The 27,225-nt window shown below is 42.7% G+C and overlaps 1 protein-coding gene across 5 annotated transcripts in view; it reads left to right on the top strand.

Moving 5' to 3' along the window:
• XYLT1 (xylosyltransferase 1) overlaps positions 1-27,225 on the top strand; it is a 177,466-nt gene that overhangs the window by 43,492 nt on the left and 106,749 nt on the right. For 3 of the 5 annotated variants that reach the window (XM_030957981.1, XM_030957980.1, XM_030957986.1), the window contains exon 2: positions 8-46. The exons of the other annotated variants lie outside the window; for them this stretch is intronic. In XM_030957981.1, coding sequence (XP_030813841.1) covers positions 8-46 — 39 coding nt within the window. The remainder of the gene's footprint in view (positions 1-7; positions 47-27,225) is intronic. 5 annotated transcript variants of the gene reach the window in all.

Raw genomic sequence — 27,225 nt, 5'->3', positions numbered from 1 at the left:
TTTGTAGATTGAACCTCCTAGTCCCTACACCAGCTTGGAGACTCAGGTTAGTACCACCCCCACCCCACTTCTTTCTGACAAGAGATTCCCTGAAGGAGAGGGCTGGGCTGGTTGCCCACCATCTTCATGGTGTTTGCTGCTGGGGGTGTCCCTGGAGAGGGTGCAGGTGTAGCAGCAGCTCCTGACATGACTGGCTGGGCAAGGACAGAAGCAGCCTCCTGACAGGAAGCAGCAGGTGGTGAGGAAGGACCTGGTGTGAAGCTGGGCAGCAGCAGAATTGGCTTGGATGTGTTGGAAGAGAGGACACAGTCCTCAAGGCAGAGGGAGCACCATTTCATGGTGTTCTCGTTTCTTTTTGTGTATTCTGCTTCCCAGCCTTTTTGCAATTCCTGCTGCTGGTGTTGCTCTCAAACACTTGTGCTGCTGATTTTTTCTTTAGACATTATAATGAAAGGTAATGAATCTGTGGAGCTGCCTGGCACCAGAAGGTCAAAGTGACAGAAGGGATTTTACAAAGTCACTGATGCTTTGATTTGTGTTTTCTAACAAGGCAGCATCATTGATTTCCATTCTTGCTGATCTTTGGGAGACAGCAAGGGCTGTGGAACTTGCATACTGAAGATGAGTGTTCATTCAGAACACATTTCCAATGCCCCTGAGTGACTGCATAAATATTTCTACCTTTGTCTTCTGCTGGCCTTTCTCTGGAGAAAGCTTTTGACTGTTTTGTTATTTGTTTCAACAAGCCTACTACATGTATTTTATGGACCTCACTTCAGAGCCAAGTCCTTGTGAGTCAAAACTGGCAAGGAAGGATCACACAGAATTTGTTAAACACAGTGGCATTAGAAAGGGGTATCAAAACACAGTGTATGTAATAAAGTACTGATCTGTGCATGCTGTTGAACTAGAAATGCAGAGTAATAGTGAAGACTTAGATTATTAGTGACTTGAAATAGTGTAAGAACACGAGTTTGTGTTAGTGAAGGTGCTAGGGGAGAATGCACATGTGAATATGAGCAAGAGGACTTGTCACTTCCTTCTCCTCCAAATGAAATGATCATCAGCTTCATATGGTATGAATTACGGCTGAGGGGATGCCTTCGGCCCCAATAGACCTCCTCCTTACCCTGCCCTGCCAGCCTGCATCCTCTCTGACCTGCATGGCATTCCCTCTGCTGGCCCATTAGCTCCTTGCTAAGACTGCCAGTCCCAAAGTTTCTGTGTTTTCAAGGGACCTCAATATTTTTGGGGTCAAGGAAGGCAGAGATGCATTATTTAATGAATAATACAGGTAGAAATTAAGGATATCCTCCTATGTATTGGTATTTCTGTCAGTGTTACTGAAGGCCACATCTGCTTCTGAAGCCATTTTCTGTAGAAAGCTGATTTCTTCTAATGTTAAAATAGATGAGAAGAGTCAAAACTTCTTATAGGCAATGCACTTGTGTCCCAAAGTGTTGCAGTCTGGGGGCTGCTCACATGCAGAAGGTGTCCTGGAGTGGGGAGGAACAGACTGTCTCTCTGTGAGAGGCAGGAGTACATCTAGAGGACCTTCTCAGCTGAAGGTCAGGGTGCAACTTTGGTTTCTAGGGATGTATTTCTCTTTACCTGAAGTGGTCAAAAGCATCCAGATTAATAGTGGAAGTTGATGGTTTACATCCTGACAAAGAAATTAGCAGTCTTAGATGCAAGTGTCTCTGTTTTCTCTGCTGTGAAGAATACCATCAGCAGCTTTAACATTTTACAGACTTGAACAGGATGTTAGCTCCTATGGTTAGTAAAGAATCTCCGAATTTGCAGAAGTTTCCTGCATTCTTTATTCCCCTCTTTTTCTTTGGGGGCAGATGGGAGCAGAGCAGAGCACTGCCTTCATTTGAGTGGACTGGTGAGCAGCTTCTCTGCTGGGTGGTTTTCCTGCACAACCTTGGCATGAATCAGCTCATTTGAGAGTTTTTCTCCACTGCCTTCTGGTTTCCTGTCTCGCCTTGGTTTGATTGGTATTTTGGATGTTGACATTTCCAACCCATGCTGTGTTCTGGAGGCCTTCTCATGAATTTTTCCTATAATTTCCCCTCCTTTCCCTGGGCTTTCAATCAGCCATACAGCTGTTGAAAACTTCACAGGTACGGCTGCAAGTGACCTTCTGAGGAGAGAGTGGGTGCTCTCCAGTGTGCTCAGCTTCAGCAGATCTCTTTGAACTCCCATATAAAGAAATATTTTGGTTTGTGTGCAAATGAATAGAGGGAAGTATTGATTTGAGAGCAAAGCAAGTGTTCTCCCTGATATTTTTCCAAGAAAAAGATGCACAATTCCCTCATGTTCTCTCATTTAGAGGCTTATCAGAGCAGTTTGTTCAAAATGGACCTGCCAAATCACACTGCTTTGCTAATCAAATAGTATAGTGGGGATCAGTGTGATTCATTTATACCTACCTGTGCTGGGACAGTGTGTCACAACTTGATACAGTCAGGTAAGTTTCTATTTTCCTGGTTTCATTTTCTTTCCCCAAGTGTGATTATATAGCTCACAAACAACTATTCTTTAGCTTTTCTCATGTTAAATGGTGTGTAAAAAGCATGAATAATGTAATTTATAAGTTTGGTGCAACAGATTAACAACTACTTAATCACTTATGTTCAAGGGAATGCAGTATGTTGCAGATGATTCTCATCTAGGGTAAAACCCAGAAACTTGGTCTTAATTGGAAAAAAAAACATTTAAAAACAAGCCTCCCATTTCCTATCTCTAAATCTCACTGTGGGCTAATGCCAAACCAGATAGCCCTGAGGTGTTTGATAAGGTCACATCAGGATTCTTTTGGAGGGCTCAGGCTTGTTTGCCTGCACTGTCACACAAAGAAACTGAGCAAACTCTGGGATGAAGCAAACAAAAAGAAAATGGAAGCTGTTTTCAGCAGCTTAGTTGTTTATACATTACATCTGAAGCAGCTGTGACTGTTTGTGACTCCTTTTCTCACAATTTCAGAAGTTATCTCCATTAATGAGATTGTGGCTGTTTCCATTTTGCACTTCCCATCTTCCATTTCACAGAAATAGCAGGAGCCAAATGGGACAGCTTTAGCTCAGAGATACCTTTTGGCCTGGTTTTCCATTCCCTTGGAGCAGTGGAGTTTGTGATTGTCTTTGGGTTACAGAGGTGGTGGTTGCTGTCCTTCCAAAGCTGTGGCTTTGTGCCTCTTACAAGCTGTGTGATGGTTTTGTGCCTCTTGGAACTACTTTGAATTTTATTGTTACCTCATGTGTTAGAAACCTGGGGATTTTTTTCAGCTTTAGTAAATATTAGTGAAAAAACCCCATGAATCCAGGAAGCTTGGAGCCTGTAGGAAAAGAATGTCTAGCAGTTTTTGTGACAAGATAATTGTGATTGGTAACATCACAAGCATGGAGTCTTTAGTAAAGTCCTGTTGTGAAGATAAGGGAAACTTCCAGGCTAATTGCTTTTCAGAATGCAGGTAAATATTTTTCTTCCAAAGCATAAGTTTGGGGAGTGAGGAGGGATCCATGCCAGTCCCTGATGTGCCAAGGCAAGGAAAGAGCTGACCTGTCTAAGGGGACATGGCCACTGGGGAAAATTCTGCAATTTCTGGTGGTGACACAGTAATTGAGGATTTTGCACTCAGCTGTCAAAATGAAGAGGAAACAGCATGTTTTCCTTCCTGCTGAGGAGCATGAAAATACAAGTAAATTCATGAGCTTCCTTCTGAAATCGTCATAAAGCAGTCCCCATAGAAGCATCCACTGCAATCAAATTGCTGAGCTGCTGTTCTCTAATAATCAGATACACTGATTTTGGCAAAGATAAGCCCACAAACACAGTGGCTAGAAATGTCCTCATTGTTAAATCACACGGGAAAGAGTTTAGGTATTATAAGGGGAATACATCTCCAAATGTATCTGCTGAGTGGGTCCCTCTTGGATACAGGTGGAAAATTGCCTGCAGCACTAACTGGGTGTTATTTGCATTGAAGATACTGAGGTACAATCTCATGCAGTATTTTGGGAGGTTTTAAATTCTCCTGCACACACTGTGTAACTTTTGTTACCTACAATCCTTGTAGGGGATTCAGCCATGGACACAGAATGGAAGCTCTTAATGGCTTTGAACTTGCACCTATGACAGACTGGGGAGTCTGGCACTGAAGGCCACTGGAGTTCTTTGCGACAGTCTGTTCCATGAAAAGGCTGCACACTGTGTGTTGGAAGCCTTCTTCCAATGCTGGGAAGCTTGAATTTTATATGAAACCTCTTTAAAAATCAAGTTTAAACAAAAAAGGGGCTTACATAAAGCTTTCTAATTTATGTAATTAAAAAAAGCACCTGTCAGCTCACAGTGACCTGGGTGCTTGTAATAATGTGATTCCTTTCTCTTGTTCTTTGCAGGCTGTTTGATATTTTCAGTCTGCTTGGTGCTTGTAGAAGCTGTCCCATGGACAGGGCTGAGAATGAAATCTCCTCTGTGAGGGCTGCAGCCTGGGCAAAGTTCCCAGACCAGCACCTGCAGAAGGGAACTTCTGTGATGGACAGGAGGGTATTTTCTGTTCTTACCTGCACTCTGCAGCCACAGCTTGCTATGCATCCTTGCTCTCATTTAATTAAGCCTGAACTACAGCTTGTGTTCTCTGCATGTCAGCTCTGAGTTGGATTTCTTTTTGTTCCCAGAAGCATTTCTGAGCTGTCCAGTGGCTTGTCTGCCCCTTCTGTATGCTTATTTGATAAAACGTACTTGTCTTTTCTATAAATGGGCAAGTTTTAATTGTCCCTTAGTCCATTCAAGTGTGATGAAGCTTCAGGAACATGAGGTGTCCTTATGCAGTTGTCTTTAATTATGAATATTTTTAGCAGTGCACCTACCAAAGCCTTATGCTTCCAAGGTATGGTTTTAAAAAGTTAGGGAAATTGTGATCTTTCCCAGCAGTACCCTTTTAATTTGTCCTGCATTCGAAATGCTTAGCAGCAATAGCTAAGTTTGGTGAAGGAAAGGAAATGGAGTTCTGTGCTTGTCTGTTTCTATTGTATAGGGCAAATTGGCAAAAGAGAAGATACAGTAATTATAAAGTATCTAAATTATGTTAATTATAATCAATTGCTCTCAGAACCAAATGTGTCATTCTGATTCTGTTTCTGCTGTACTGTAAAGCTATTCGGTGCTGTTACACTCTGCACTTCAAATGACATCACAGAACAGGAAAAATCTTCTTTTTTTTTTTCAGAGCAATGGTTTTGGAGATAAAATATAAAATATTCATATTTGATAGTATGAGGTCTGGCTAATTGCTTAAATCTCTAAGGCACATCTTTGCTTATAACAGTTGTACTAACAAAAATATTTGGAGACTAATTAAAGGCTTGGGTATCGTTTCATTTCTTTGAGTGAAATAAATGTAAAAGTTGTTCTGATAAATATATCTAGAAAGAAATAAATACTTCATATCTCACTGATTGCAAATACAATATATATTTGTGACAGTTGCAATGTTGAAGTGAGGACTGTAAAGGATTTTGGTGCTGCTTCCTTTTTCCTGTGTGTCACTTGCTGTCAGAACATCAAAACAAGAACTCACCTGTTATTTTCCAGTGCTGTGCTGGGTGGGTCCCATTCATCCCCTGCCAGGCTGACCTTGCAGAGCCTGCTGAGTCACAGGCACCCAGTGAGCAGCGAGGAAAATGTGAGTTGACTTGAGGGTGAAGGTTGTGCAGCAAGTTGGACAGAAAGCTGTGTGCAGGTGACCTGGTTCGTGTTACCCTCTGTGGGGTGATACTGAAACATGGGGTCTGTTTGTGTTTTATTTCATTTGCTGTAATAGCTACAGCTGAACACAACTGAAAAGGCTTTTGTGATGCTGCTTTTTTTCCCCACACACTCCTGCATATTTCCTCAGGTTATGCTGGGAATAGACCTCAGTGGCATAAATAGCTTTTGCATAGCAAAGTGATTTAAAGTGTTAATTCCATTATTGGGATGGAGAAGCACAGCACAGAAAATAAAAATGCACCAAGAATTTCTTACAAACAATCAGATAATAATTGGATAAATATAGACGTGCCCAGCTGTGTTTTACATGCAGCAGCTCCCAGATCTAGTTACAGTGATTTTGTAGCAGGGCAGCTTTGAAGTGGCTGTGCCCATTTCCATGTAACGCACTGGGACTTGTGTCTGTTCCTGTGATTGCCCCTCCCTTGAGTCCTGGAGCCCCAGCACAGGGAGAACCCACTCCTGGGGCTCTTGTTCCCAGTGCACAGCAGTGGGGTGAGTTATGTGGAAGATTCTTTTGCTCACCTGCCTGGGCTGCTGCACAGATCACACAGGCATTTTTCACATTCACCTTCCTCCTCCTCCTCTGCCTCGTTTTACAGCGCTGTTGATGTGGCTGTGCAGTCCCTGGAGTTTGGCTCACTGTCAGAGCTCCCCAGTATCACTCAGGGAGGAATTAGCTGGGCTGGAGGCCCAGTAAAAGTCTATCAGCAGCTGGTAAATCCCACAGAGATACTGAGTTCTGTGTTACCTGCTCCTGTGTTCTGCCTTCTGACTGGGAAAATGACTCCAGCTGGGTGGGCTGTAGTGCTGAAGCCAAAGCAAGAGTTAAAAGAAAAAGGCACAAATGTTTGATTGTTTTGCCTTACACAACAGTGTTTATTGCCACAGCTGATGATGGTGCTGAGGCAGTGGGCAATTTGGCAGTTGTCACTCCCAAAGCTGCTAGCTGGACATTGTGGAAGTGATAACGTTTGTCTGAAAACGTTTCCATGGGAAATGAAGGATGGAAGCTGATAATCTTGGTTACTTGAAATACTCCCTGTAATTCCTCTTCAGGAAAAAGAAACCAAAAAAATGGTTTTGGGAACTGTGTGGTTCAGTGTCCTTTCCATGACTGAAAATCTTGTGCTGGCCCAGCCAAACAGGTGATTTTTGCAGTGGAAAGGGCATGTCCCACATGCACCAGCTGCTCCCCCTCCCCTCCAGCACGTTTTTGTGGCATCCCAGTTGTGATGACAGGGACAGCCCTGGCAGTGAGCCATCCCATCAGTCACTCAGGCAGCCTTGCCCTCCTCTATCAGCTGTATTTCCAGCCACAGCAAGCCATGCATTAGATAAGGCTCTGTGAGCTCTTGGAAGCTGTGTCCAGTAATTGACAGAGCATCTGAATTTGAGGCTTGCCTTTCAAAGCTCCAGCCAGAGCCTGCATTACTGCCTGAGCTCAGCGCATTGTGTGTGTGTAGAGAGCTGTCAGCCTCAGAACAGGATTAGCAAAATCTGTCATGCAGCAAAAACACCGAGGTTGGGAGAGTCGTGCCTCTCACACCAGCACAGCCTGGGGCAGAGCCAGAGTGTGCCTCTCTGGTGTTGGGCATTCACAGCCAAAGCATTGCTTAGAGCAAAACAAAACCAAACACACCACCCTGCCAGGGTTTCTTCTGCCCCAGAGGAGCCCTCTCCTTGGGCTGGGATCACACAACCTCAGTGACTGCAGCCCAGGCTGGCCTGGCCACGCTGCCCTGGGCCCCACAAGTGGCACTGAGGCTTTGGAGAGTGCAAGCCATGCTGTCCTTTGCAGGACAGGTCAGTTCCCTGCTCCTTATTGCAGGACTGTTTCTCTACTTAATATGTGCTGCTCAACTGGAGGAGAAAATCAGCAATTTTAAGACTGGGGGAGCCTGTGGTGGTGGTGGCTTCTGGTGGGTAGCAAGTGCCAGGGGCTGCCATTGGTCATGGGTTAGTAATTTGTAAGGCTATGCTTGAAGTGGAGCTTCCAAGAAAGGTTTTGCTACAAGAGGTTTGATGAGCTCTTTGCTCTACTTAGAGAGTCAGCTGTAAAACATTTGTAAACCTGAAATACTTTTCATCTTGCTGCTTCTGCATAATACAATTTATTGCACATCTTATTCTAGGACTCCACAGGAACCAGAAAGAATTATTATTATTTCTTTGTTCCTGTGTCTTTTAGCATTTAATTGTGCTTTATCCTCTGTAGTAAATGTTTTCCTACATTTCTAATTGCTTTTGACTGTCTTCTGATGTTTGCGTTGACATACAGTAAGCAAAATATTTTTAATAAATGCTGATAATTAAATCATGATATTAGAAGAGCAAGCACTTAGTGTCTATAAAATGACACTAAGTTAATTATTTACAAATTATCTAGATGCTAATTTGGTTGTGGTCTTCAACAGCGTTTGGTTTCTTAGTAAGCAGGAAACAAGCGATGTTTGATCGCTGCTTACAGAGCACCTCTGGCAGCTCAGCTTTGAACTCGTGTTGGCACCGTTATCACCGTACGTGCTAGCTGAACACAGTGTCTTGCAAAGGTCAAAAAGTTACCTTGGCTAATAGCTGGTTTGTTGGTTTTTTAAGGGCAAAAAAGCAAAAGACAGTTTAAATAACAAATGAAGCGCCAAGTCAGCCTTTTGGTAACCTTTTCTCAAGGTGTGCTGGCTGTTCCTTTGCCTATGAACACAAGAAATGTTGTGCAAATGGGGGTCATTACCTTTTTATTTTAGGCATCAAACAGACATATTCTTCACATTCATTTTCTTTCTCTTTTTGAATAGCTTTGTGTTCTTTATATCCCAGCCTTTCAAAACTGACACACATAAAACTGTTAATGTTATTTTATCTCATCTCTAAATTCTGATTTGAAGAGGAGCCTATGTTTAAACATGCACAGGTCCCTGCTCCAGATTTCTTGTGCCACCCAGTGCAGGAGTCCCTTTGTGGTCCTGTGGTGGTTGGGTAGCCTGGCACAGAAAGTGCTGATGATGTGCCAGCGCTGCTCCTGTCACTGAATTGGTGTTTGTGTGGGAGATTTAACACACTTGGCCATTCGTAAGGCCATTTAGTTCAGCATTTTTATTTAAAAGGTCCCTGACAGATGCAGGTTGTGCTGTGCAGGAGGAGCTGCCCCAGTTGCTGTAGGGGAGGTCTGTGTGGTTTCAGTGGCTGCATGTTTGCTGGGCAGAGCTCCTCTGGCTTTCCTGCAAGAAGGGTGCAAATCCCAGCATGGCTCCAGCTGGCCTGAGGCAAACTGATGGACTTGGAAAGCCCAAAAGCTTCAGAGAAGCTAAAACTCAAATGAAACTCTTGTTGGGGTTCGTACTCAGCAGTAGTGACCATGAGGAGCTGTGTACAGGAGATGTGTGTGAGTAGCCTGCAGATTTGATGAAGTGACTGGCTTCCATCTCCATGGCAAACAGGTTTCTGGCATGTATCTGTTTCTTGTGGTGCCAGAGGGTGGAAATCCAGGTTGTGTCCATTGCCTGGAGGATGCCACAGAAGGCACAGCAAAATGCCAAGCAGCTTCTGCAGAGTTGGTGGAGCTTGTGTGGTGCCTCTGAATCCAGGGGTGTGCAGATCTCATTCATGTTAAAGACATTTAGGAATTGTGTCTGGGTATTACTATATTTAAAAATATATTTAATATACATTTCCCACTGTTCCAGCTTGTACTAAACATTGGCAGTTTTGGTGAATTGTGGTTCCAGCACAGAAATAGCAGTTTTTCCTTGCAGACCATGATGCACACACCAGTGTGGGAGCTGTTCCTTTACTGTGCAGTGAGAAGGAAGTTAGTAAAGACCTGGTTTGATTTATTGTTACACAAAGTGCCAGTATCATGACTGATCCATAGGTCTGTGCCACTTCTGACCATTACCTGAAAATTCACCCTGAAGTCCATGCTGTTAAAAGATGAGAGCAGCATTTCAAATTGCATTTGCTCCAGAGTGGATTGGGAGGCTTTGGCATAGTGCCTAGTTTACACTAAGCTTGCCAGTAAAGGAAGTTAATCAAAAATTGTTGGTCCAAGGTGAATTCTTGCTCTGTTTTAGCTTAAATTACTTTCTACAGTAGACAGTCCTACATCTTGAGCTAACCTGTTCAATTCCAGGAATAGGTTGTGTATTTTCAAAAGCATGATTTCCTTGCAAATGCTCCTGAAACAGCTGTCTGAGTCTCTGTGCTCCATCCAACACCAATCCAAATATTGGCATAATTCAGAAAATGGCATTCATCCATTTGTTGAGTGGGAGAGTGGGCATTGCAGTCACTCAAAGACCAGTGGTGTCCCAGCTGGTAATTTTAATTTTCATTGGGATCATCAAACCCTCTCCTGTCCCTCATCTCTGCTGGTCATGAAAATGCAGAATTAGGAAGCTGGGGAGGGTCATTCTGGGAAATTCCAATTATAGAGGATCAGCAGGGCTTGCCTGTCTTCCAAGGTGTGCTGCCAGACACGTGCTGTCTGGCAGAGATGCTCTGTTCCCAAAAGAGGCTTTTTTTTCCCTCTAAATATCCCTGTTCCTCTTCAGACTTTCCTCCCTTGTCACCTCCTGATGTAACTGCTGTGGCTCTGACAGCATATGCTTTTCCTCCTAGGTTTCATGTTCTTAATTAGAATTTAACTTTAGTTTGATGTGTCCCATTTTCTGAATGTTTTTCAAACTGAGATTCCTTGTGCCTAATGTCTGTGTTCCCTCTGTGGCAGTTAATTCTGTTCCAGTAATATTTGCAAATATGCTGCCTGCAGTAGAACACTTTCTTGATGTCCTTATTTCCATTATTGTCTGCCTTTGTGATATTGTGTGTATCTGAATAAGTATTTTGATGTCTGAAAAAAAATACAGTGGGGGCTAAATTCTGTCTGTACTATTTGCTTTTTCTATCCAGATTCAAAATTATAGGACTTAGGCTGAAATCAGACTTGTCTTTCTACTTATGAAATGTTGTTTTTGCTAGATATTTTGAAATCTTGAAAAACTGTATGTTTCCACAAGAGAAAGTAATTTGCAGAGCTGAGTAATAGCTCTTACTCAGTAAAACACAAGACTTGCAAGTCAGGCAGTTGCATCAATGTGAATGCTCACTTGCTTTGGAGTGAAGGTGCTGTTTAAGTGTTTCCCCAAGTCTGGGCCCTGATGCAAAAATATTTGCTTATAATTTCAGTGAATTGCATTTTGCTGTCTTAATAAGCTTTTTAATTATTTATTGGCAGTGATGCTGAAAGGAGGTGAATTTCCAGGATGTGTGCACTTTGAGTCAACAAATGTGAACAACTGCATTTAAAATGTCTGCTTCAGCATTCAATAGGAGAGAAGGATCCATTAGGCTGGTCACAATCACAGGAGTGCAAGTGCTGTGCAGAGACAGAGTGAAATTCCTAAAAATGCTGAAGGGTGTTTGCCAGACTGCTTGAAGGCATCCAGCTGTCCTTGCCTGTGAATGAGAGTCCCACAGAGCTGAGCAGGAAAAGATTTTCTTGGCAGTTGTAGGGTTTAGAGATCTGAGGTGGTTTTTCACTTCAAAACAAAACCATGTCTTTTGATATTTTCATAAAAGGTGGGCAGAAGATACTCCTTAAGCCCAGTGCTGTGTTGTGCATGCACATACCAGAGAGGTCCTAGAGGTTCAGGGGTTGGCCCTGCTGCTGAGCAGGAGAGAATTATGGCAGTCACCAGGTAATACAAATCCCACAAGTCTTTTCTTTACCAGTGTTTGGAGCACAGTGGAAATGTTGAGAAGTAGCATTTGTGCTGCAAACTTCTTAAATATCCGTTTGCAGCACACATCCAAGAGAAGTTCCTTGTTAAAAAAGGAGAGGTTGAAGCAGGAATTTTATTTTCTCCATCTCCTAGTTGCCATGTTTTTCTGCTGAACCTCAGCCTACATGCAGCAGCAAAGACAGAATGTCTGTCCCAGCCTGAGCAGCACCAGAAATGCCCATTTCACTGGGGGCCCGAGCTCAGGGTGGGCACTGGAACCTGGTGAGAGGTACCTCTGGAAATGGAAGTGCCAGGTACTGTGACCAACAGCCAGAGGCAGTCTTACATTGCAGCTTTAATTAAAGCATCTCAGGGAATTTGCATCATCTAAACATTATAATGCTCAGCAGGAACTTTGAGTCAAAGCCAAAGGATAATAAGAATTAAACCACATTTCACCCATGTACATTACAAGGATTTATATTCTTTGCTGGCACTGAATAATGCATTACTGTGGTGTCATAACTGGTGTTACATATGACCTTATAAAATGCTGTGATCCTTTCAAGCATTTATTATTAAGTAAAAAATGAAGTATTTTTTTCCAGCTATCCCACTTTCATGGTTTTTTCAAGTTCAAAATTGGTTTTGGAACATAGCCTAGAAAAAACAATTACAGTAGCATCATCATTTTTAGGAAAATTTGCATAGCTTGCTTTTACACAGGTATATAAAGACATAATGGTACTAGATGGAGAAGGATAGCTGTAAAGTTCTTTGCTTTTCTTTGCCAAAATTTCATTTAAGCATGAGATATCATTTCAGGGATTGAGAACAAACTTGTAATTTCAGAGAAAAATATGAAAGCTACTTCTCCAGTATAAACTTATTTTATGTGTTACCAGAGACTAACAAAAGTAATAGGAAATAACAAATAGCTTAAATAAAGAGTATCTTGTGTGCCTGTAATGAAGCATATGTGCATCTAAGCAAGACAGTGGACAAAAAGGAATCAGCACAGTCCTTATCAGTCACTCTTTGATCAGGTGGAGGAGAAACCTTCAAGACCACACTGCAAGTTGCCAGCCAGGCCACTAAGCTTCTTTATTTGGGTTTTTGGTTCTTCTCTCCTGTTACTGGTGTCCAACAGCCACTTCTCCTTGCAGCCCTTTGTCAGGGTGATGTTGTCTGTTACTGCTTGCTGACATTGATTTCTAGGCAGTCCAGGCTGCTAAAATTATTTTTGAAGTTTGTCTTAGGTAAATAGGGTTAATGAAATGGAGGGAAATGCAAAAATTACTCTGAGGAAGAGAATAAAAGGTGGCAGTTTGGGCTGATTCGGGGTGAAATAGGTGTGAAGCCTCAGTGGAAACTCTGAAGTCTCCAGAGTTTAGGTTCTGAAAATTCTCTGTGAGCTTTGAAATGTGACCAAATGCGGAAATCCAGGGCACAGGGAATATTTCTCTGGCTGTTCTGGGGTGCCCTGGCCCCCAGGGGAGCACTGACTTTGACCCTCATCCATGGAGAAAGTTTCCTAGACTTCAAGATAGACTGGAATCCACAAAAGTGTGAAATAGATTATAGAGAGCAGTGTAGGTGTATCACTTGGTGAGAAGTTGAGGTTTTGGGATTTTCAGTATGTTGTGGATGGAAGCAAGATGGAGGGCACAGGGTGTCGTCCTGGGTTTCTTCTTCATGCTTCTTCTTCCTTCTTCATGAGTTTGGGTGGCATTTTGTAATTGGGCAGAAAAGTCTGTATTGGGGGCTCTTTGGGATCAGTTATTGGGTTAAAAGGGAAAATAATCCAGGTGTCAGTTCTTAATTGGATAGTTTAGTCTTAAAAGACCTTGTAACAAGAGATTGTTGGCCATTTTGTGCCTTCTAGTGAAAAGATGCCAAACCCACAGCAGTGAGACTGTTTTACTGATAAGAAGTAATAAACACTTGAGTCTGAACATGAACTACCATCTCAAGTGCCTTCAATCCAGACCCAGAGAAACCCACAACTGGTACCCCCACAACCAAACTCCTACAGTAAGCTGAGGCAGGGCTGTGGTTGTTCACATGTGTGCCTGTCTGCCTCTGCACTGAGAGCTGACCCTGTCCAGCTGCACTGGCAGTGTCCAGCTGCACCAGGCCAGTTCCCTGGTGGCAGAGGGCAAGGCAAGGCTCACAGGAGATGCTCCCCACTGGTATTTTCCTGACAAAAGCCAGCCCAATGTCTGTAACACCTCTGTGCCCAGGCTGGTTGTTTCTTGAGCAGCTGAGCGTTTCCTCTGAAGTACCACTGTGCTAACTGGGCTTTTTCCACAAGGACCTTTAGCATAATTTTATTCTTAATTAACTCTGAGCCAGCCTTCCAAACTGTTCCCATGACATGTGGCTAAAGCAGGACTGCTGTGTAATCTGTGCACCATATGTAGGTAGGTAGGTAGAAAACAATGTATTTCCCCTTTTGGTCTCTAATTCTTTTCTGTAGCAGATTTTTTGTCCTGTAGCCCAAACTCTCAAATGCTTACCAAAAGCTTGAAAGAGCCTTCTCTTAGAAAACTTCCCTTCAGTTATATGCCTTCCTCTGTATCTGCTGGCATCAGCACCCTGTCCCTTAAACACTTTGCTTTAGTGCAAGTATTGCAGGTGCCAAGTGCCAACCTCCCTGCTTTTTATTATTATTTGTTGCTGTTAAATATATTTACTTAATATATAAAGCTAAAAATAGTTGTGCTTTTGAAGGAAGGTAGTGCTCTTGCTGGTTTACAGGCTCAGTGTAGTTGAGCTGTACCAGGATCAAATTCATATGAGATATGTTCAGTTAGTGAAATTGGTTAATACTGATGTTTCTCCACAGAGCTGCATGAATACAAAATTTCTTGGCATTAGCTAAAAAATTTTAACAAGATCCCCTTGTTATTTAACAAAGCACTAAGTACTTGTCCAGAGAGCACAGTAACAACCTTCAGGCAGATTTTTAAACACACAAACATGCTTAAGGCAAGTAATTTGGTATTTTTTGCATTTCCTTTTATGTCTTGTTCTTAGAGTTTGTTTGTGTTCTTACTGCTCTTGTGTGGCTCAAAAGTATACAGGCAAACACTAGCCAGGAGTAAAGGTTATTATTTTTATTATCATTGTAGCGAAGTTAAGCTGTCTCTGGGTCACTGCATGTTGAGCCCAGGTGTTGCTGAGACCTGAGCAGGACAAAGGGATGCTCTGATGTCCATGGTATCTTACAGCAGAGCACCAGATAATCTTGGACAAGGCTTAATTCTACTGAGATTTCTGCAAGTTTGTCTTGAACTTGTAGCTGTCATAAACCAGCTGCTCTTCAGCACCTCATCCGCCCTGCAGAGTCTCACTGGAAGGGTTTTAGCCCAGGCTGACTCCTCAGTAACGACCTGAGTGTCATTGGGTGCAATTCTGCATTTTCCACAGGGGTCTTCCAAATATTTATGCTGGTGTTTGATTGAACTCAGTGGCTTCTAGTGTGATGTTTTGAGCAGTGCTGCCTTTGGAAGGGCCATGGATGATTCAAGAGGCTCACCAGGCCCTGCACTAATGAATGTCCCATGCTCTGTACCAGAGACAGCGAGCTGTGAAGCAACTGCAGTGAAGACTATATCCAGCTTCAGCTAAATAATTTGTTGTGCACTGTTTCTCTGTTTATGATTCAGTTTAAAGACCCTTTTAAGTGAAATTGGATACACTACAAAGTGTTGGTTTCATGTGTTTTATTTGCAGTTTAATCAGCGTGATCCAGCTGCCAGTGCAGGGGAAACCAGAGCTCGATTTTTAATTATCCCTGCTTTGCCTGAGTTAGGAATTCCCAGTAGTGCTGTCTGAGAAAAGATGCCAAAAACCGCATTGTTCTTTAATTAGCTGTTGTAATTGTTTCAGTCTAATCTCCATGATTAGCAGCAGCATTAAATACAGCAGTAAGAATAGGCCTGCCCTCTTTGTGCTGCCCTAGTAAACACAATATTCTTACTTCTGGTAAGGGACATAATATAAAATCAATTAGAAGCCAACTAATGTTGATTGGAAAATGATAAAGAGCAGTTACCATGAAGTGCAGATTGCTTTGTAAAGTTGGTTTATAACCATTCTTCTGGGATGGCTTTAGTGCCCAGTTTTGGGGAAAACACCAGAATAACAACCTCTTGCAGAGAAGCCTTTGGGGGTCTTGCAGAGGCTCTGTCCCGTGTGAAGCTCTGATACAAGCCTGACAATATTTGCTGCCCCTAGGTTTAGTGCCAATCCAGTTTTAAGGAGAGGGTCATTTTTACACCCATGGAAAACAATTAGATTGTTAGATATGGACAATTGCAGAATATTCCCTAAAGAGACATGTTTTTAATCTTAAATTTAGCAGTGATTTTTATTCTGATTCTGATTTTTTTATTCCTCTGCAGTGGTGAAATTTACTTTGCAAAGAATATTTCTGCACAAGCATATGTGTTAGATTTGTTTCAGAATAGATTATGGTACATAGACATGTAAAAATACAGGAAAAGTACTTAATGACATAGAAGTACAACTCCCATGCCTGCTTTGATGGTGTTGAGCTACCTGCTAAAGTACCAATTATTACTGCAAAGTCCCTAAATACCTTTGTAAATTTGGCTTCAAGTATCAATGCATGTGGGAAAAGTAGGAATAATGCTCTTGGAAAATGCAGATTTAAGTTAGGTCATGCAGTCTAAAGTGAGCATTTGTGAGTGTAAAATGAGCACTTCTAGAGGAATGTAATTGCTCTAGTAATGGTTGTAGTCACAGACTGTGGAAATGTGAATATTTTGGCTGGTGCTATGTTTTTGTAAAGTATTTGATATAACCTTTTATGTCTTCTGCTGACATTTCAGACCCTCTGTGCTCCAGTGTCACCAGCAGAACTGGCAGCATGGGCTCAGGTTTTGGCTGTCAGAGTGCAGGTGTGGCACAGAGCTGGGAGAGGCTTTCCCTAGGCATACACCCAGCCATGCTCTGGGGCTTGGAGGGTTTCTTCTTGCTGAAGTCCCATGAAGTAAGGTAATGTTATCCTCATGATGAGAGTAGAGAAAGAAGGTTTTGTTGCACCTAAACCCATATTTCCAAAGCCTAAACCCAGTGCTTGGAAAAAAAAAAAAAAAAATTAAATCAATCCAAATAAACTAGCAGAAACACAACTGTAAATTACAGGTAAGCTGATGAAAGAACAGAAGTGAGTTTGTGTCTGCATTGGATTACTCAGTGTGTATCAAAATTAACCTAGTTTGCCAGTAGTAAAAATTATCATTTTCTTGTCAATGAAACAGAAAAAAACGCAATTCTTTTATTAAATTCTTTGAGGTTATCTGAAGTGTTTGCCATAAATTTTAGAAGGGCCAGATTAATTCTTCTGATGCTTTGTTTGAATAGCACTGCAAAATAGTTCATCCTGGTTTACAGTAGAAATCCAGTTTTGTTAAACCACTAAAAACATCAGGTATTTGTCCAATGAGAAAACAACTCAACTAAAATCTAAGTGTATTAGATTATTCATTGGAAGATACAGTGTTTGAACAACCAAAACTACCTATGCACTGAACTCAGTATTTCTGGGGAAGCCACTGGGCAAGTGCTCCACGTTGTGAAGCTGGATATTACTGAAGTGTGAAACTGCCCACAGCCAAGCACTGATTAAACAAGCTTGGCTTTATACAACTCTCCTTTCTGCCTCTAGTATACATATGGAAGGAGAGAAGAAAGTTCCATTTTTTCTCATCAGTTTATCTATAATTTTCCAGTTTATAGACCTGATTAAAAGTAGAAGGAAGAAATAACCATATGTGATCCCAGTGACCTCAAAAACACATAACTACATTTGTTCTATCAAGAGCAGTACTTGATAGATTCAATTTAGTGATAATTTCACTCTTTGCTTTGCAGTAACAGCATTAAAATTGATCCACTGAAGTAGGTCTGTACCTGGGAAGGCCTGATGAAAACTAAATACTACAGAGTTGGTGACACAATCTTTCCATATTTTTCATGGATTCTTGTATTTTTTTTTCAGGGTGATGCAAAACCTCAGCATCTTTAGGAAAAGTTTGTGATTGTCTTTCATGATACTGGCTGGTTTTAGGTATGAATGTGCTAAGCTCCAACATGTGTGGCCATTGCTGTGGTGCAGAGGACCATTTCTCCCCCAGACAGCCCATCTGTCCAGCTGAACTTCACTACCAGCACAATCTGCCAGCAGAATTCTGCTGTTGTTTCATTTCTTGTAGAGCTTAAACCTGGTAATGAGCCAGAGCACAGCTAGGTCTTGTACAATGTAGGCAGCACTGGGACACCTCCTTACTCTGTAAGATATACTAAACAGTCTAGGCCACTTGAAGTATTGAAATCAGAAGAATTGAATCAATTTAAGATGGAGAAGGCTGGAGAATTCAATCTGGTTTCTCTGTGAGACGCAGTTACTGCTTTCCATCAGTCACAGGAGGAAGCTGAACTAGGCATTAATTAGGTGACCATTTATATTGATGCTGAGGTGTAATCCCATAAAGATTTCTTTAAATCAGCATAAATAAGCTGGGCTGGTGTTAGTGCTTCCACACGCAAAAGCAGAGGATTTCAGGATAGAGGAATTTTGAGATTGCAGTAAATGTGTGACCTGCTGCACCCCTCGGGTTTCTTGTGTGTGATTTCTGGCAGTGTGTTGGAACCAGCAACTGAGCCAGGCCTTGTGGGATCAGGATGTCTTCCCACCAGCTCTGTAATCACTGTAAATGGAACCAGCTTTTTTATTTTACTGCTTCTGACAGTACATTCATACTGCTCTGAATTCCCATAAGAGAAAACACAGACTTAGCAGACTACATGCCAAATATATGAAGTTCTCTGCACTAAAGCCTTGTGGAGCTGTGTTAATTATTAAGTTGCTTTCCTTCATTGTCAGTCTCTGATTTCTATAGAAGTAAAAATGGTTGCAGCATTTCCTTAACTTCATATTTCAGGAAATGTCTTGAAAACAGCAAAAAAAAAAGTTGGGAGAGTTAGTGAGCTCAGTTACCACTGATACCACTGGGATGAGCTGAAAATGGGCAGAGAATTTGAAGGTAGGTACAGAGAACACAGCAGCAGCAGAGTTTTACATTAATCCTTTCACCTCAGAGGTAAGGCAAAACAATTTTCTCATGATGGAAGCTGCTGTTATTCCTAGTAAAGGGGAAGGATTTTCTGTCATGGCTTTCCATTTGGTACATTTAAGAGAATTTCTTTCATAAACCAAGCCCTGAAATGTCTGATGGGAATGAACAGAGAGCACCAGAGTACCATTGTGCAGTTAAGGGATCATTAGCTTTACAAATACTTCACCTATCAGACACAGATACATTCTAGGGTAGCATAAATGATCTCATTGTTATAAATGTACATTGATTCTGTACATTCACATTCTGCACAGCACTTCTAGAAACTGAAGCCAAGTTGCCCAAAAGAAACTGAAGGGAAGAGGCCAGCTGGCAGCTTTGCTGCTGGCAGCTTTGCTGCTGGCAACAATGGCCTGTGCTCAAGTGGGTTTGAGGAATTGCCCAGCTCTGGGGAAGCAGGAGGCAAATCCTGACTCGTCCCTTCTGACAGTAAGTGCTCTCAGCATTTGTCTGTCCCCCTGAGACATCTTGGAAGTTACCTTGGAGTGGTGCACTGATACTACCTGTAGATTTTAAGTACACACATGTGAATAATTAATTCTAATCTCTCTGTCTCACCAGCAGTGCATGTAACAGCAGGATAGTAAAACCTGCTTTAGAACTGGTGAAAAATCACCTGCAATGTCATTGCACTTGTATAATCCTGTCTTGTGTTTCTGAACCTGAATTTAAATAAATAACTACCATGCAAGCATTGATTGCATAAATGCTGTTGTAGAGGCTCTCCTGCAGCTGTCAGCCATGGCCAATCCATGTTTGGGCCAAGGGGAAGATGTACCATCCTTGTAGCAGCTCCAGCAGCCTTGGCTGCTGCTGCTGGAAATTCTCAGTGCCTAATCTTGCATCTAGAAACAAGCCAAGTGCAGTAATTGGCTGACACATTTTTTGCAACTGTTATTTTTTAAGATTTTAGTTAGCAACAAAGAAGACGAAATTTTCTGTTCTTCGCTTCTTGGGTTGCTGTGCAATTATGCCACTGATGTGCTCATTATAATTTGTCTCCACTCATCCTTAGGGACTCCAGAGAGCTGCTTCCTTTAGACTGTTGAGTTCAGACTGTACCAACTATGTCAACCAGCAGAACTTCTCTTTAGAGATAAAACTGCATTAGAATTGGAGTAGATTTATTTTGAACCCCACAAATGCATGTCGTGCTGTGGGACATCCTGTGGAGCTGGTTAAAAAGGTACCACTCTGTTTTTCACTTAAACAGTCATCACTTTTCTTGTTGTTTAGTTGTGGGCTGCCATGAGCTGAGGGTGTGGAAGGGATGATTTCATCAGCCCCAGAGCCAGGTCCTTTCTCAGCCAGGACACACCCCACCCCTTCCAGTACAGAGAGCTCCTACAGCTATGAAATCCTCAAGGGTCTTCCCTAATAAATATCATTTGGCCTCAAATCTGTGAGATTCAAGCTGTCAAAGTGATCTGTAGTGGTTTTTTTTTCACAAGGTGCCCCAGAAGGTGTGGTGTGCATGACTGAGAAAGCCACCCCCTTTGAGAGCAGGCACCAACCTGAAGTGAGCGAGGGCCCTGGGGCTCCCAGCTGGAGCCATTGCCAGTGAGATGGAGCAAGAGCTGTCAGCCCACCTGGCAGGACCAGGAAAACTTTGACTTTCTTCTTTCTCCCACCATTGCCGACTCTAATAGATGGAAGAAAAGGAAATCAATTAACTCCAAGCATTTTTCTGTTTTTAACTCAATTCTTTACTGAGCAGTAGAAATTCTCTGATTTACTGACTGAAGATCTGCCCTGACAGAGAAAGCCTTTCTTTGGGTGGGAAATTTTTGACTTCCATATGTTTGTTTGTGTGTGGTGGTTTTCTCAAGGTTATTTTATTTTCCAAGCATAACTACTGAATTGTTATTCAAATTCCTGAATTATTGCAGCAGCAATCAAGGGATGTTGAAGGCTTCTATGGAAACAAGCTACTTTTTAGGGAATTACACTGAGAATTCCCCTGAAAGGGCTCATGGTGAGATTGTTTTCCTGCAGCTCCAGGGGATGGTAACAGAACTGGTGATTTTGGAGCTGGGCTGAGTTTGGGGCACAGCCACAGCCACACTGTGCCTGCACAGCCCTGCTGGGCACTAAAACAGCTCTGTGCCCCTGCACAGCCCTGCTGGGCACTAAGGCAGCTCTGTGCCCCTGCACAGCCCTGCAGGGCACTAAGGCAGCTCTGTGCCCCTGCACAGCCCTGCTGGGCACTGAGGCAGCTCTGTGCCCCTGCACAGCCCTGCAGGGCACTAAAACAGCTCTGTGCCCCTGCACAGCCCTGCTGGGCACTAAGGCAGCTCTGTGCTCCTGCACAGCCCTGCTGGGCACTGAGGCAGCTCTGTGCCCCTGCACAGCCCTGCAGGGCACTAAAACAGCTCTGTGCCCCTGCACAGCCCTGCTGGGCACTAAGGCAGCTCTGTGCTCCTGCAGGGCACTAAGGCAGCTCTGTGCTCCTGCACAGCCCTGCTGGGCACTAAGGCAGCTCTGTGCTCCTGCACAGCCCTGCTGGGCACTGAGGCAGCTCTGTGCCCTGCACAGCCCTGCAGGGCACTAAGGCAGCTCTGTGCTCCTGCAGGGCACTAAAACAGCTCTGTGCTCCTGCACAGCCCTGCTGGGCACTAAGGCAGCTCTGTGCTCCTGCATGGACCCTGCTGGGCACTAAGGCAGCTCTGTGCTCCTGCACAGCCCTGCTGGGCACTGAGGCAGCTCTGTGCTCCTGCACAGCCCTGCTGGGCACTAAGGCAGCTCTGTGCTCCTGCACAGCCCTGCTGGGCACTAAGGCAGCTCTGTGCTCCTGCAGGGCACTAAGGCAGCTCTGTGCTCCTGCACAGGCCCTTTTTGTGCACAGCCTGTCCCAGGCAGCAGGGCTGCCCAGGGCCTATGGGCAGGGACGTGGGCAGGGTAACGATTGCACGGGGCTGCAGCTGCGCACAGGGCGCTCTTTCAGCAGCTGCCTGACGGTCACACTGTGCTGGCAGAAAAAACACAGCCCCAAACAGAATCTCCAAGGTACATCTGGGAAAGAACTCCTCTCCTGTACTAAAAATAAATTTAAAAATTAGCAGTGAATGTAGTTTTTCAGTTCAGTCAAAAAAGTGTACTGTACCAAAGGAAACCTTTCTGGTCTTTGGTTTGCCACTAACACCAAAAGGTGTTCCTTTTAACTCCGAACATGTTTGCATTGATCTGCTCTGTGTTTGTACTTCAGCCACTTAATGGCATCCCAGATCTTCAAATCTCAAAATCCAGATTGCCCTCTTGCCTCCTTTGCTATCACATTGTGGTGGTTACAGTTTTGCTTTGTTTTGGGTCACAGTTTTGGGTCTTTCTCTGCTCAAAATATCAACTACAAAGCGTTTTGAAACAAATGAGAAAGAAAGGGTGAGGTAAAATTGGCAGACTGGTTAACTGGAGGTTACAGCAATGAGTTCGTATTTTATAGCCTGCATGGCCTCAATATGAAAGTTAAATCTTTAACTAGAGTTATAAACCTGTCATTAGTTGGCATATTATCCATCGGATGTATCACTTCATAGTGTCTTTTCTGGCCTTCTGGTAAGGGTGAAAGGCAAATACAGAAAATCCCAGAGCTTTAGAATAAAAAAAAGTGATCTTCATTTTCCTAGTTTTTTATATTTATATTTCACATAAAGTACGGCTGGAAGAAAATATTTTTAGTTATAATTTTATTGAAATCTTCCTGCTAATCATAGCGAGATTAAAAAAATATATTAAGTCTGTTTTTCATTTATCTTATCTGCTTGAAAAAGCCATTAAATTAGTTGCAGGGAAATCTTGTAAGAGTCTTTATGGCTTGTATCTAAGCTGTAGGTTTGCTGAGGATCTAGAAAAGGCAGAGCCTGTGGAAATGTGCTGGTGCTGAGCCCCTGGGTTGTGTTGGGCTCCTCCTGGCACCACAGAAAGGTTCCTTTTTGGCTAGTGCTATGGTAAGAGTAACAATAGCATGTAATTTCATTTAGTTAAAGATATTAACCAGGAGAAATAGCATGAACAATCTTTTCTCCTCCAGGTTTTCCCACATCCCTCCTACTTAAGGGATAATTTGCAGTGATGTGCTACATATATCTCTCCATGGATTTGTAGGTAATTTCATGGCCTTGACCATCATCCTTTGTGTATATATTTATGTAAATAAGGTAGAGAGTGTTTGGGGGTTACATATCTCATAGAGTAACTGTTAAAATTCAGTGTGTTAGGACCTACTTGGGTTCTTGATTTGGTTAATTCTTTTTCTATATTAGGAAATTTCTTCACATGCAAGAAGCCCCTCTGGGGAGTTAAAAAGCATTCTTGCAACAGCTGACTTGTTAAAAACCCAGGAGATGCAAAACAAAATATTGTCATTTGTTAGCTCTGAATGAGCCCTTGTGCTCCTTCAAATGGCAACAGGAATTCAGAGCCGCGTGTAAATAGAATTTTATGGCTTGTCTGTGTTACCTCCCAACGTGTGTCATTCTTCTTGCATAGCAGATTACACATCTTAAATGATTCACATTTCTGTCATTTCCAGAAGGAAATCTGAACAAAGAAAGACATCTGGACAAGGGTTATGGTGGGAGATAGGGACTGAGAAGTTACTATGTTCCTGTCCATATGCTTTTTGTAATAGCTACTAGGAGATTATCAGGTGAAGATAATCAGGTTAATGAGGCATATAGATAATTCCTGGAAAATACCTAACTTTGATGCTATATTCTATTTAACCCATCCTAACCATGTAGGGAAAATACAGTGAGTTCCCCGTGCTTTACCTGTGGGAAATGTGGCACCCATATTTTCTGCTGGTGCTTGGGAGAGGTGCAGCTCCCAGCATGTGCCAGCATTTCCCTGGGAGGGCTGTGGGTGAGGCAGGGGCTGCTGTGCCCGCTGGTTGTGGGGTAGATCAGTGGCAAAGGCAGTGGGGACACCTGGTGTGCAGGTGCCTGGGGCTGAGCAGGACTGACTGGAGGGAGGAGCCCTGGGGAGAGGGATGGCAGCAGCTCCAGGGTTGGCTCAGGTGTGCAGAGCAGGGGCTGTGTTGGTGGCAGCTGCTTGCAGTGGCCTGTAGGTGTGCCACGGGAGCTGCAGAGCCCCTCTCCACAGCTGCTGAGCCCAGCAGTGCGTGGCTTGTGTCCCATTTGCTGTCCACATAGCTGTTGTGTGTGTGCTGTGGCAGTGCAGCTGTCTGCTCTGCTCTGTGGGGCCAGGCAGGGCTGGCAGTGAGGTACGGAGCTGCAGCGCAGTGTGGCAGTTACCCTTTATTGGATGGCAGCTCTAGAGACTTCAGACTCACCTGAAATGGTCTTCTTGGGGCCCTGAGACAAACAACATCTCCCTGCTTTCTCCTACATTTCTACCTTCTGTCACTTCTTTATGTGCATGTGTTTATATATTTTCCTGGGGGCGCTGGCATTGTGCCAGTGTCAAACCGTGACAATCTGTTTTCTGTTTCTTCACGTTGATGCCTTTTCCTTGATCCTAAAATTAAGAGTTACAAATATTTAAGGATAAAAGAGTTGGTTTTTTTTTTTTATTTAATAAGGATCTTTATGGTGCAACACTTTGCCTAGGTGGAATACATCGAAATGCATAAGCGTGGTAGATTACATATACAATTTTATAGACCTCACAAATTAGCATATCTAACAAAGATGTCTCAATTAGAGCTTGGATGAATAGTGTGATAATTTTCTATTTCAAAGTGTTGTTCTTTAGATTGGCTTAATCTTAGTTTACAGAATGTATTCTAGAGGAGGCCTTGGTTTTTTAAGAGAGCACAGGGTTTTCCAGCCTCCAAGTACAAGGTCTTTAGGATGTTTGGTCTTTTGGTTTAACAGAATACCAAGACTGGGTTATCAGACTTAAGGAATTATAAGTATGCACGCTAAGGGCACTAAGAATACCTAAAAGGTTTATAAAAGAAAAAGCAAAAAATTGTCTTGGCATCAGTGTGGCACTGATCAACAGTACAGACCACAGCAGTTCAGTGATGGCCATGCACTGCTGAAAAGCTGCATGGTCCCAGTTTGTCACTGAGTAACCAGGGTGGACAAGTCATTCTTTGCTGCAGATGAACAGTCAGGATAGCAGGGCCTGCTTGCTGCTCAGTAATTTCTAAATTAATGGTGTCATCTGAGTGCAGCAGTTGCATCTCTTGTTATAGCAACATATAGTTGCTTTACTGGTGGCTAAAATCAGCTGTGGACCATATGTGTAGCTTCTAAGCTCTTTTGGATTTGCTAAAGTATTGCTTAATGATCATGTACTCAAATGTCTGACATCACAATGTCTATTATTTGACCTATAAAATCCGTGAAACACAAACTGGCAGCTGCCAGAACTCTGTCAGAAAGACTTCATGACTTATCTAAATTTAATATTGGCACACATTCTCATATATAGACTTTGTGAGTTGGTTCTGAAGCCTGCCTTAGGTAAAACGAACTGTCAGCCCAACTGAGATTTTGTTTAGATTTTTTAGAAAGGGAATGTTTGTTAAAGGAGTCCTGTTTTGATGCTTGTGTAGGATGCTTGCCCACAGCTTTCTGAAGCAATTCAGGAAAATGTTTTAATTTTTCAGTAGAAATTACTTCTTGCTTGTGCTGATACTGAAATGTTCAATATTTCAGTGGAGCTGTGTCATGGAGTGTTTGGGATGGAAGATGCTGTATAAGCATTAGACACATTGCATTTTAGTGAAAGCTGGCCATGGACTGCAGCAAGAACAAGGAGATAAATCATCCTTGTTTTCTCCCTCTGAATTTGCTGAATCTGCAAATTGAATTTGCTGCCTCCTATTTTGTTTTAGATGAGCTGTAGTTTTCCCATGGAAAATGCCTCTGTTTCACTTACAGGTCTGGACAGCTCTCTCACCTGACTATTATCATTGATTTTTGAATTCTCACAGTACTGTGGGTCAGCCCTGCTTAGTTCTATTTGTACTTCTTTGTGACTGTTCTACTCACACAGTGCTGTGCTCCCACATTTGTACCCCTCAGAGGGACCTGTGTCTGTGTCCAGAGCAGTTCCCTGTGGCTGAGGAAATGCCTTCTGCTGGAGCTGAGCTGCTGGAAAACCACTGGGAACTGCTTGCCTCCCAGAGCTGCTGCTGGGCTGTGCAGGCTGCACAGAACCAGTCCCATAACCAGCTCTCATGCAGCTCGAATTTATTTGCTTTATTAGCTGTTTTATGCACATACTGGTTTTAGTGGGATGAGTGTCAGCTACGTGATAATTACAGCTATTCTCACTTCGAAATTAAAAAAATGAGACCAAAAAGCCTTAGGCTTCCTCCGGAGCCCAGGCTTTGTCAGCAGCCATGAGTCACCCTGGATTGAGTGAGTGTCAGAGATGAAGCAAATGTGCTGATTTTTCCTTTGTTCCCTTAACCTTTTCTGAGCAAACAGCAGGAGTTGCCTCTCTGTGCCTTAGCACCTAAAATTTCACTGGGGCAGGAAAAGCTTCCAATCACAAACCTTGCAATTCTTAGCACTGGGAAGGTGCCACATCAGCAGCTTTATCTGTTGCCATTGCAAAACATGGAATTTTTTTACATTTAAACCACTTGTCTGAATATCCAGCTTCCTTTAACTGCAGCAGCAAAGAGGATGCTTGTCAAAAAAGGCTTTTTCCTTCCACCCACTCCTTTGCTTACTGTGTTGCAAAACAGATCTTTATAAGAGATGTTGCAAATTTATGAGGTTGCAGAGAAGACAAACAGGCTTTTTCCAGGCTTTTGTTTAAAAAGCTATTTGATAATATCAAGTGTGTTGATATTTGAAAAAAAAAAGAGGAAGTGTGTAATATGTAAATGATACATAAAATGTAAATATATAATAAGTATGCATAATAATGACATCTGCTGTTTTTACTTTAGTCTTCAGCATATGTAGCATATTTCAGTTTCACAGTTTTATAAATATTTTCATTTTGTGTGCATCTTCATAAGGACTTTAATGGTACTTGAAAAGTAGGAGGAAGATCTCCAGTGTCAATACAAGCCTGTTTGAGAGTGATAATTCAAGAGAGACTTGGGACTGGTGATGTTAGAGATGGCAAATTAAAGGAAGGCAGAGAGTTGTGAAAACACTCAGTGTTCTTCCATGCCCTGTCTCCTGGATGAAGGTCATTACCAGCAGGACAGGCAGAGACTTGCAGGGAGTCAAAAATTTGATTGAAATGTCTGGAAAAGGAACAAGGAATCCATTTTTATTTGTTTTCTGTGATAACATAAGCCAGATTTTAGAGGGACAGAAAGTTTTTGTATTGGAGTAGCTTTATCCTGACTGTGAATTGCTTGGTTAACTATTCATTTTACACACATGAAAATATTCCTGGTAAAGAATACATGCAGTCTGCATGCATTTTTGAATGCCTCTTTCTTGTCTTTCCAAGACCACCATCATAGATGTAGGGGGGAGTTTGGGTAACAGAACCATGTGAAAGATGTTCAGCATAAACACTGGGACAGTGTTACCATGCAGGGACCATAACCTCAAACCATTTTATTTGTAATTGGAAAAAATACATGTTCCTTTGAACATGATGAACTGCCCTACCCTGTG

Source organism: Camarhynchus parvulus, chromosome 14 (genome assembly GCF_901933205.1).
Source record: "Camarhynchus parvulus chromosome 14, STF_HiC, whole genome shotgun sequence".
Classification (NCBI taxonomy): Eukaryota; Metazoa; Chordata; class Aves; order Passeriformes; family Thraupidae; genus Camarhynchus; species Camarhynchus parvulus.
The sequence above is the reverse complement of the archived record's forward strand: the minus strand, read 5'-3'. Positions and strand labels throughout refer to the sequence as shown.